The following is a 12,279-nucleotide window of genomic DNA, read 5'->3' on the forward strand; positions in this document are numbered from 1 at the left end:
AAAAAAAAAAAAAAAAGAAAGAAAGAAAAAAGAAAAAAATTCTAGGGCAAGAAATGAAAGAAGCAGATCCAAGAAAAAGCAGAAGCAAACATCGAAAAAATAAGATGGTACCCTTCAGAGGACAGCATAGCAGATAAACTACTCAAGAAGACAGAGGCTGGAATTCCACTGCATGACCAGAGCAGCAACTTTAAGAATCTCTTAGTTGATCACCTTGGATGGCCTAGGTGTAAGATGAGCAGTTTTTCACTTCAGGGACACAACCAGCCCTTGCTATTTAAGCCCCTCAAGCAGAAGGTTTCTAGCTGTCTTTTATTGAGAACGAGAAAGGCTCCTTCCCTAAGGTTGGCTCTGACCATATGGCAGCAAGAACTTAGCTGGCCAAAGGCTTTTCTCACCGAGGTGCTATGTGGCCCAGCTACGTGGCAAAAAATGGCCAACCAGAATCTAGGCCATAAATTGAAGCATCACGCTTAGTTGACTGGAATCACTTGGTAGAGACCGCGTGAAAAGTTCAGGCCCCCGATCGCTCACATTCATGCCTTCGGTTTATTTCTCTGGTTCAGATCATTGCCCATCTACTCTTTGTACAAGGTTCCAGGTCCTACCGTCACTGAGGCAAAAGCGAAAATGAAGTGGTGGCAAAGGAAATGGGGAAAGGAGGGGCATGCAAGGCAGGAGGTGTGTGAGTTAAGCCGGGGGACAGCAGAGTCGGTGTCCCCATCATAGAACTGCAGGGCCAGGCAAGGACTAGCTCTACCATGTACCTTAATTCTGGCTCTTATCCAAGCTATAAAGCAAAGTCAAGGATGAGAGAGCTGTTCCTCGCAGCTACTTAGAAAATGCAGGTGCTCGGACCACTGTTCTAAGAAAGAACACTGCAGTCAGGTGAAGGCAGAATAACGCAGCAGGGCCAAGAGCACAGATTCTGGGGCCAGACTGCTCCAGCTATGGTAAAAAATGTAGACTATAATTATTATTTCCTTAGTGTAGGGAAGCAGCTATGCCAACAGTAATCAAAATAACCAAGAACCCTGATGAAGGGCAGTACCTGTGTATAATGAAAACTGATAGGACTTCTCACTGTCTAAACAAATGCCATAAGGTGACTGTCGAAGCAAGTCGGTTTTGACGCATTTTCTACAGTTGGCCAGGTCAGCAGGCTGTTATTACCACGTTACACAGATGACTGGATTAGTCAGGGTAATTTAACCTGTAGGAAGTAGCAACTCACAGACCTGCGATTTTTACGACCACTCAAACCTGCACCCAGGAACAGCTCCAGGTACTCTATCGCCAAGGGAAATACATTTTACGAATAAAGCTACACAATCAGGTCGGTAAGACACAAAGTTCGGGAAAGGTAAACAGAAAAACAGAACCACAGACTTGTTTAAGGAAATGAATTCCCCACCTCCACAGAATGAGCAGGGCCTGGCTAACCAGGCTTCCCATGAAGTCACCTCCTCTTTAGGACCAGCTGAGAAAAAGGAACATCATCCTTGCAAGATGTGTTATCTGCCAAATACAATGCCTTGAAAAACTAGAATGTTCTGTACAAAGACCAACACGAGTAACTAGAGCTGATTTTTTTAGGAGATACAGTTATCATTTGTCCTAGAATGGGCTGTAATAAGATTCAAGTTCTATATTAAACCACATTAGATTAAGAGATTTTTTCTGCCAACTTTTTTCTGTTTACACATATTATATCTATAAAACAAACCCTAAATTTATGCTATAGAGATGCTCACATACATACAAAGGATAGATGGATAAGGATGTTCATTGCAGCAACATTCAATTAGCAAAAAATAAGAAACTACCAAAGTTTTTTTTATCAATAGAGGATAGTCAATATATCCTTCACAATATAGGATGCAATACAGTGGTTCAAGAGAATGTGTTGAGGAAATATATACACCAAGTTGGACAGATCTCTAAAACATACTAAATGGAAAAAAATGCCTCCCACGCAAGCATGCATAATATATTTCCATTTATGTTGAAAAAACTAATGTGAGATTCTGTACAATACATAACCAAACAGAAGAGGTCTGCAGAGAGACAGTCTAGACTATGGTAACTTCTAAGAAGGGAAAGAACACTGAAAGAGGAAAATTAAGTCACTTCTTGATCTATTTACTTTCAATTAGTAATTTATTCAACAAATATTTAGAGTTCCTTCTATGTGCAAGTAGGCCCTTTCAAGTCATAAAGACATGAAAATAAACAGAGACAAAGTCCTCATCCTTCTCCAATGTTCCAGCCAAATGAACAATTCTGCTGAGACCTGTCTCCTGATCAAGGCAGCCTATTTGATCTTTGAACAGATTTAATTTTCATAAAATTGGCATTTAAATATATATCACCAAAGCCTGAGTCCTAATAACCACCAGTCAACGATACTGAATTTATCCCCTTGAGGTCACAAAAAGCACATCGGATCCTTTCTTCACATGGCAGGCCCTTCAATTTTTTTTTTTTGGAGACAGAGTCTCAGTACATGAGCCCTCGGTACCCCATGTCACAACTCACAGCAACCTCAAACTCTTGGGCTTAAGCGATTCTCTTGCCTCAGCCTCCTGAATAGCTGGGACTACAGGCGCCTGCCACAACAACCAGCTATTTTGTTGTTGTTATTGCTGTAGTTGTCATTGTTGTTTGGCAGGCCTGGGCCAGGTTCAAACCTTCGGCCCCAGTATATGTGGCCGGCGCCCTAGCCACTGAGCTACAAGCGCCGAGCCCCCTTTAAATATTTTAAGGAAGCAATCCCACCACACCCTAAATTAGACTAAACACCTCCAGGTCGTTCTGCATAAGACACAGTTTCAAGTCTTTGTATTTTCCTGCAGGTTTCTTCTTTCTAAATGGTCTCTTCTTTGTCCAATTCCTCTAACAGCTGATGTCAAGCCATGATCATGGTGCTACAAGTGTTACCTAGTTAAAAAAAAAAAAAACTGCTTCATTTTATCAACTATACAATTACCTTACTTTCCAGCACACCAATTAATCTTCTCCTCCCCCAAAGATATTTTATTTGAAAAAGGAAAGGAATTTTGTTACAAAAAGTAGTGCTCTCAAGAAGATACAAAACATTTAGTACTCTTTGATTTTTGTGTTAGTTTACCAAGTGTTTCCATTAATATGTTTAATAAAACCACAAATAACATTTCACAAGGCTAACCAGAAACACAAAACTCTGCCATGCTGTGGTCCAATGAGAACAAGGACGCCCCGGCCATCACTATCCCCAGTGGCTAAAATCACACCCAATATTCAGTAGTTGCTCAAAAGATTCATTAGACCTTGGTTTTTGCACGAATGAAATAACCCACAAATCGCTCAATTTTAAGTCTGCATTTGGGCAGGAGATCACAACTAAAAGAAAAGAAAGCAATTCATAAATATACGCCTAGCATTTGTGCAGCACTATAAAGTCTTTGGGACTCTTACATATATTAACTCATTTGATCCAAACAATCATTCCATAAGGTCAAAAGAATACAACTGTTCACTTTCCTGACAGGCAAGGAGACAGAGCCAGCAATTATGAAGTCAAAAGCCACCTGACCAGCTAGGAGAGACGTTAGTAGTCCTCTAACTTCAGGTTCTCTCTCTCTCTCTCTCTCCCTCTCCCTCCCTCCCTCCCTCTCTTTCTCTCTCTCTCCCTCTCTCTCCCTCCCCCCTTCCCCCCCCATTACTGCACCTCTGTCTTGCTCCACTCTTTAGGTTGTGACCCACGGGTTGAGAACCACTAGCTTAAAGCCATCTTGTGAAAATCCATCTCCTATCGCATTTTTAACATTTCGGGAGAGCTCCTTGTTTAAAGCAGGACTTTTCAACAGGTGTAATACTGGCATTTTGGATAGCTCCTTGTTTAAAGCAGGACTTCTCAACAGGTGCAATACTGGCGTTTTGGATGGGTGATCCTTTATTGAGGGTGCCTGGTAGGATACTGAGCAGCTGCCCTGCTTCCACCCATTTACACACCTGTACCACTCCTCCAGTTGCAACAACCAAAAAGGTCTCCCTACTTTGCCAAACGTTCCCTGGGGGAAAGCAAAATCTCTACCAGTTAAGAATCACCAAATTAAAGGAATCTTATAGTAAAACCACTCAAATGAAAGTAATAGTAATTTAAGGGCACATGGATACATTTCAGAACATGATTTTTTTCTAGATAGAAACAATATAGCCATTAGCTCTTAAAAATACATTTTTGAGTGTCAGTAAGGTCTGTAGGTTCCGAATAGACTACTAAAGGCAAACTTTGTTTCTGTAAACTCCCAAGGCACTGGGATACTGTTCACCACAAATGCAACCATGTATTCGAGGTGATACCTCCAAAATGCTCACAGCTTTTGCCTCTCCTTACCAATAGTTCAAGCCCTGTACGGAGTACCCATCCCTTCCGATCAACTCTCAAACACTGAGCTACTTTCAGCATCTAACAATCAAAGAAAGAAAAATAACCAAGCACAGTGAGAATGAAGGGCAGGACAGCTTGTCTTTCAGAGCTGAGGGGTCCTTTTGCAACACTGTTACAACCCAGGTTGGATCTACCCAGCAGATTCAGAGCACTTCAGCCTTTTTCATTGAAGGGAAAGAAGCCCCTGTCCAGACGTCTATTCTAGAGGTGGAGAAAGATGTTGCGAGAAGGAGAAATATACAGTAATTCATCCTAATAACCTGATAGGCAAGGAGACAGAGCCAGCAATTATGAAGTCAATTTATACACAGCAGAAAATGCAGAAAATAGTTGAGGGTTGGAAGATCCATAAACATGAAACGGTACACAACCAGATTCTACCCAACAGCATAGATATTTAAAAAGCAGGAAAGGAAATTCTGGAAGTTGTTAGTTAAAAATATTTCACTTAAGTTTTCTACGATTGTTAAGGCATTGCTAAAGGAGGATGGATGTTGGTTGTTAGTATTTTAAAAGATTCCACTTTGGCATAAAGGTCATGTTCAACCAACGGGAGGTCCAATATAATTAAAAAGAGGTGCCTAAATTATTCTTGAGAAATCACTCTCCTTACTCAGAGGATGTACTGTAAGCCTTTTGAGATTTTTATTAAATTCCCAAGAGTAGTATGCACAGCTTGTCTTAAAAAAAAAAAAAAGAAAGAAAGAAAAGAAAAAAGAAAGGAAAAGCATAGTAGTAATCTCTTTTACCTATGGATGTATGTTATGTGGCCCTACAGGAACACAGTGCTTCTTTCCCAAAAGGAGAAAGGAACTCAGAAGCCCCTCCCTGTTTAACTGATGCAATAGCCAGGTAGACATAAAAAAAGAAGTGTGCTAGTGTCAGTGGCTCAAGGAGTAGGGCACTGGCCCCATATGCCAGAGGTGGTGGGTTCAAACCTGCCCCTGGTCAAAAACTGAAAAAAAGAAAAAGAAAAAGAAGCATGGTCCTCTGAACTACTGAATGGAACTTGATGATCTTTAAGTATTTATTACACAGAAGGTCTTCAACTCCATTCTCTGAATAATTTTTATCCAACTTTATTTCTTTTGTTCTTTAAACTTTCTTAGACTTAAACCAAAAAAATTAAATTAAGGAGATATAATCAGTTCTTGGTGACAGTTGATTCTTCAGAAGCTACATTTCTAACTTACAAGCCTGAATAATGAATTTCTGGAATATTGTCTATCTGAAAAGCATGCTGTATTTTTAATAAAAATTTAATTGGGGGGTCCAATAACATTAAAGCAGTCATCTATAAATTGGCACTTTTATTTTGTTTGCAGATACCAATGCCAAATTACTTTGAAACAACAGGAAAGTGAGGCATATTATTTTCCTTAAAATATCATACTATATGGGCTATAACAGCCTGAAGCTGGCACCAAAGACTATGTTGATTAAAAAGAATATCTCTTATCCCATTAAACCTAGCTAGAATAATCCCGACAATCTATAAAGAATATATTGTCAAAGTCTTGCTTGCCAGATTTAGCATTTTAACTTTTATGAAACATTGTAGACTGTGTACTAAGGTTCTTGAATGAATGAAATTAAAAATCCAGTGTATTCTCTGTTATTTTTGCTGAGGAAACAATGATAAAATCAAATACATCCAAAATAGTTTCAATCCAATTGGTTCCTCAGTTATAAGAGTCAGAAGCACCAAAATTAAATTTCTTCTCTTCTCACTGCTTCTTCCCTCTCTTTGATAAGAGTGCTAAAGATCAGTGAAAAGACCAAAAGGTTGGCAGCTGGAGGAGGAAGAAAAAACAAAGCCAGCTGCCACAGGAACTGAAAACTCAATCATCAGCCTTTGAATAACAGAGTGAAAAATGTAAAGCTATTTGGGAGGCTTAAAAGGCAAATACTACGAAAATCCTGAGAGTGAGTTTTTAATATGTTCTTCTTTATACGAGTTTGATATCTGATTTCACTGTTCTCTATGATGGCAAAAAGACAACAAGAATTAGCCATCCTAAACTCAAGAGTACAGCATAAGACTACTACTTAACAAACACAAAACATGCAAAATGGTAGCTTTCATGGCACCAGCATCACTATGTGTGTGTGAGAGAGAGAGAGAGAGAGAGAGAGAGAGAGAATGCCCCAATTCCTTCCTATCCCAACCAAATGGAAGACCCCTGTCATGAAACTTTTTCAGTAACAATAGTTGGTTATTAGTCTCATAGAGACAGGGAAAAAACTCCATATAACTGTACTTTAGTGTTTAAAATCCGCATTCTGTGATAGGGTGGAAAGCTTAAGCTCAATTAGGTACTTTTTCTGTTATTTTTGTAATTTCGCAAGGCTGCCTCTTTCGCCTCCATCTTACAGAAATGTCAGTAAACCATGTACTAGGACTGCTCATTTTTCTCTTATCAGGTGCCAGAAAACCCTCAGAAGAGTCTCAAGTTTGCCCTTATAATTCTAAAGAGACAGGATGTAAAGCATCTAATGTACTAGCAGCTGGAAAACTCAGCTTTCCCTGAAAAAGAACTCAGCCTGAAGAGCAGTATGATTAATGGTTAACTAACTGTGCTTCTACTTTTCTGACTGCCGGCCGCTTGGTACTAAATTAAAACTTACCATAACCAAAGAACGTAACAATTAAATATGTGATGGAGCTATAAAAATGCTTACCGAAAATTAAGAGGAAAAAAACCAACTTGTGTGAAAGACAAGAAATGAAATTCCAAAAAGTGTTTCACAAACTTAAGGTACTCTATATTGGGCTATGGAAAGCCTTTCAAAAGATGGTGGTCGGTCCATCACTCATGATACAGACAGAACAGGATAAGGCAATGGAAAGTTTATCATTGGAAAGATTTAGAAATAGTTCAGTAGTAAACACTTATCAAAAAACCTGGATACAGAGCCAGTAATTTACCTCCAATAGGATAAAAAATGGGAAACCAGCTTCACTGATAAGGAGACTAGTATGGACTGGACTAATATGTCCACATTTCCTGGATCTATTCCAGGCATGGATGAGACTGTTTTAGATGGGTTGCAACTATGATCTCCAATACTCAGTAATTAATATGTTTATCATCAAATGAATTTTATCTAATAAATGCTTTAAGGCGGGGGGGTCATATAGATTTTATGCAGTTTGTAGCTGTATACAAATTAAGCACACTCTGAAACTTATGATGTTGTTAATATAGTGAAAAAGTTATGAAAACAATATGGGTTTTATCCAGGTCAAGTAAAACTACCACCATTTTGGAATACTGAAAACTCTGCATGGTTATGCTTTCTGACATGCCTGAATGATCACACCCCTGTGGAGCCCATCTATCTTTGGGCTTGGAAATGAACTTGTCAATTGACATTTACCTTAAAATTGTAACCAGGACTTTGGTTTCAAGTACAGCAAATGAACAAAATAATTTAAAGGATTTTAAGAAATTTTTCTTAAAATCTAAGACTAGACTCTAAATCTAAATCTAGACTCTCTAATGGGCAAAATCAGTAGTTTTCACCCAGTCTTTGAAGGGAGAAAAACACATTCTGTGTAACTAAAGTGGTAGTGGTTGAAGTGGGGATGGGAGTATCCTTGCACTACATGTTCCAAAAGAACCTATTACCCTAGGTAGGACAGCTTGAAACCCAGGCCTGTGCTGCTTACTCCATGGACAGTGCTAGTGAGGACTGACATAGAACCCAGGCCCCTCTACAACAGTCTGAAACCAAGGAAGGTTTCTATTACCCCTCACCCACCCTGCATTCTGTCTGCTAGTTTTTCATGTTCATGCTTGTCAATGTATAAGGTAGGAAAACAAATCAAAAGAGGTAAAGCCATCATTAGACTGCCTTCTTAACCCAAGCCAGGCAGAAAAAGAATTAATCGATATTTAGTACTTTGGACATATTGGCTCTAAAAAGGTAAACAATAGCAATAAAACTGGATAGAATCCTATTCATCTTTATTTTTATATCACTGTTATTATTATTTGGCTGTGGCTGATCATCGTTTTTCTTTAGGGCTTTCCAGAAAGCCCAATCTGATAACTAAATTTAATTGCCCTGTGCCCCGCCAGAGCACAATGATAACCCAGTCAATGCAAGAAAATTAAGATCAACAATTTCTTTATAACCTGTTTTAAAGCTTTTATTTCACATGTAGACTAATCTAAAATACTCATTTCAGAGTATTCTCAGTGAGAATTTTTAAACTAATTATTTTAAAGGTCTGTATAACTTGTAGAAAATGCGAATTTTTTTCTCTTTTCGATACACGATTTACTCAAAAAAGTTTGCTTAAAATAAGTTTGTCTATTTTCATTACATTTATCACACGTAACTTCCTACTGATATCAGTGAGAGGTGCTTATGTGAAACAGTTGAAGCTTGGAATATACTCCTACGCACAGCCTTGGCATTTACATACGTCTAATCAATAAGCTAAATTACTGTCACGAACTAATAGGAAAATTTTATTTTCAGGCAATCATTTTTCAAGTCTGTTTGTCAGCTTGTTAAACTGGGCTTCACTATGAAATTTACAATTGATATCTGCCTATTCAAGAAAACAGTATCTTTTCATTTTCAGATGCAAGCTCCTCCGTGGGCATGCAGCCTCCTTCCAGGTAACGTGAGGATGCGGGGCTTGCTTCCACCTGAGGGTGTACCACCCAGGCGCGCGCACCCTAGTCCTCCCTCCACCCATCCCCGGGCCAATGTGGCACCTCGTAAGACCAGAACCCAAACGCGAAAACTTTCAGTGGCAAGCTCTACTCCACTTGCTTGGATCTAATGAGACCCAGCACTGGGAACTGCACTGGCTTTTGTTCCAGAGTCACCCAGCTGTCGAGGTAAAGTGCCTCGGGAGTCCTCCATCCCCAAAGGTCGTGAGAGATTCCGTGGGACGGGAATTTTGGAGCCTCACGAAAGAAGCCTACTTATATGCCATCCACGCGTGGGGCGTACAAACACCCAAAAAGAGTACGTGGGGTGGGCATGGATGAATCCTCAATGTCTTTCAAATTCTACTTCAGTTTCAGGTTCACAAAGTCAGTCTCCTCCTCCGTGGAAGGGCGCGCGGGGGGAGGGGGCTGGGAGACGCCGCGGACCAGGAGAGAAATAGGGACAAGAAGGGTAGCGGAGCTACAAGCAAGGTACAAGTCTGGCCCCGCCTCTGGGTACAATCTGAAAAGCTACAGTGTGACAGTGGTTTTCGGCTTCCTGTTTGTAAAACGAGAACCTCCCCCCTGACTCTGGAACTGTGGTTCTTCCTCAAAACCGAGATGGCCCCTTCTACGCGCTCCGGGCAGGCTCCGAGAGCTCGGAGCTGGGGCGCGGTGGGGCGGGGACTGCGCGAAGGAGGGGGTAGCGAGACCGGCGCAGCGCCCCTCCCAGCCGGGCGGCCCCGGGGCCGAGCAGGGCCGCGAGGCGGACAAAGCGCCTCCTGCTCCCTCCCCCACGGCCGCGTTCCAAAAGGGAGGGGGTAGGAGGGCTAGAAGGGATGGGAGGGGAGGAGGAAGGGGAGGAGGGAAGGTGCTGCCGCCTGGACCCGGGAGGATCGCAGCGAGCTGGGAGGGGAAGGAGGAGGGGCTGGGCGCCCTCGGAGAACTGGGAGGAGGGAAGGATTCTTGAAGCTCAAGATAAACAAATTGTTCCTCTTCACGTGCGGGGTGGGGGGAGGTGGGGAACTAGCGCAGCGGCCTGTCCTCCCCTCCCCCAAGCTGGCTCTTTGTCACGGAGCACCGGCCCCAGAGCCCGGGCGAAAGCCTGCGCCGGCACTGACACCACCCCCGGCGGCGACGACTCCCAGACTGGGGACGTGCGCGATTTATAAACCGCGCACCGAGAGAGCCGCCCGTGCCGCGCTCCGCGCCGCAGCTCCAGGCGCGGTAGGCACAGGAACCAGGCGAAGGCGCACCGCCACCGCGCTCCTGGATTCCCATCGCCCAGCCCACCCAGGTCTCAGACGACATGGTGGGGGAGGGGGCAAACACCTTTCCCAAGCTTCCGGCCTTCCCCACCCAGAAAGGAAAGCAAAAGAACCAGAAAGAGTAGATAAGAGAAAGGATTTTGGAGGGTGGGAACTGCCCCTTCCTCCCCGAGAAGTTAAGCCATTGGCTGCTCGTCCAATCTCGGACCCACCCACCCAGCCATTTAAGCCTCTTTCACCTCCCTTCTACCTTCCACTCTTCTGGGCTTATTACGTCCGCAAAGTTGGCGGGCAGTGGGGCGGGGGACTAAGCGGAGAAGGCTCGGTGCTACCAAGTTTAACAGGGGGAAGGGAAAGAATCCCAAGCGAACTTGCGTGGCGGCGACTCTCGGCACAAGCCCTGGGCGTAGCTTTCCCCTCCCGCCCCCTCCAGGCCGCTCCCCCCAGACCCTCCCCGCCGCTCCACCTGCCGGGCTAGCCCTTGGTCTCTGAGCCGCAAGCTGAGCGCACCGGCGCCCCGCATCTGCGCGCGCTCCCGTGAGCACCCCCGCGCGCAGCCACCCTCGCTCGTTTCTCACCCACTTCAAAGTTCATTCACAAAACTCTTAGACTTTCTCAGCCCAAGGGGGTGAGGTGGAGAGAAGAGGCGAGAGGTTCTCCTTTTACTCCCCTTCCCCCAAGGAGTTGAGGGTCTGGTGCCCACCCAGAATCTGAGACAGCATCAATTTCTCCCTGCACCCATCCGCTGTTGTGAGAGAGTGGGTACGGGTCTGGGGAGGCCAGCAGCTGGGCGAGAGGTGGGGTGGGGAGCTGTGAAGAGGAGGAGCAAGGCTTCAACTCAGGGGTTCACTCTTTCAAATCATAATCTTAAAAAGGGAGGGGGGAAACTTTCCCAGCACCTCACTCCGACGCTCCCTCCGCCCCTCGAAGTCGTGACTGGCTTCTCCCCCTCTCGCCCCCTCCTCCCCAAATCTGACAACCCTGACAGATTAACAGGTAGCGCCGACTGCAGCTTTTTCCCTAAGAAAAGTTGACGTTAACCCTTCGGCTTCAGCCCACTCACTCACTGTGCAAATCAGACCCTCACACCCCCATGTAAGAAGCTCCACGCCCCCCCACCCAATGCGCGCCCGAGCCCGCTGCCAGTGCGCCCTCACCATGATCAGCGTGTGGTTCCTCTGCTCCGCCGAGGCAGCCTCCGCATCTTGCTGGGGTTTGTTCGGGTGCTGCTGCTTGCCGGTGCCGGCGCCCGATTTCTTGGCTCTCTGTTCCAGAGTACGCTGGTAAAGGCTCACGGTGTCCCGCCGCTCCAGCTCCAGCTGCTCCACCTGAGCCTGCTGGTACCTGTTCTCGCAGTTGACGTGGTGCCGCCGGCAGCCCTCGATGCGCTGGCGGAGCCGCTCGACCACCGTGCTGTGCTTGGGGACCGCCGCCGATCCGCCGCCGGGGCCCCCGGAGCCGCCGCCGCAGCCACCGGCAGCGGGGTGATTGCTACTCGGAGCAGCGGGAGTACTATTGGGAGTATTATTCACACCGATCCCAGCCCCGCCGAGGCTGCTGTTCAGGCTACTGTTGATGCAAATACTACTGCCATTTGCGGCAGCAGCGGGGGCTGCGAAATCCCCCATCCTGCTCCCCGGGCACACTATTTTGGAAGAACTTTTTTTATCCACCCCCCCTATCAGCCTCCTCCTTGGGTCCAAGGATTAAAATAGTTTAAGTGGAACGCGGGGGAGACGCAAGCACATGGATAGAAACGGCGATCCCGACGGGGCGAAAAAAAGGGGGAGATTTTGGGGTGGTTTTGTTTCCTTTTTTTAAACTGTAAAAGCTCAAGGGGAAAAAAGGGGGGGAGTTATCGGAATACCATCAGACACCTATCAACAAAAAGAATCACAACAAACTGAGC

At 44.5% G+C, this 12,279-nt stretch overlaps 1 protein-coding gene across 1 annotated transcript in view; it reads right to left on the reverse strand.

The window, feature by feature from the left end:
• MAML3 (mastermind like transcriptional coactivator 3) overlaps window positions 1-12,010 on the reverse strand; it is a 431,411-nt gene extending 419,401 nt beyond the window's left edge. The window contains exon 1 of the mRNA XM_003790177.3: window positions 11,528-12,010. Coding sequence (XP_003790225.1) covers window positions 11,528-11,998 — 471 coding nt within the window. The 5' untranslated portion in view covers window positions 11,999-12,010. The remainder of the gene's footprint in view (window positions 1-11,527) is intronic.
• Between the last annotated feature and the right edge of the window lie 269 nt (window positions 12,011-12,279).

Source organism: Otolemur garnettii, unplaced genomic scaffold (genome assembly GCF_000181295.1).
Source record: "Otolemur garnettii isolate 467f Iridium unplaced genomic scaffold, OtoGar3 scaffold00041, whole genome shotgun sequence".
Taxonomy (NCBI): domain Eukaryota; kingdom Metazoa; phylum Chordata; class Mammalia; order Primates; family Galagidae; genus Otolemur; species Otolemur garnettii.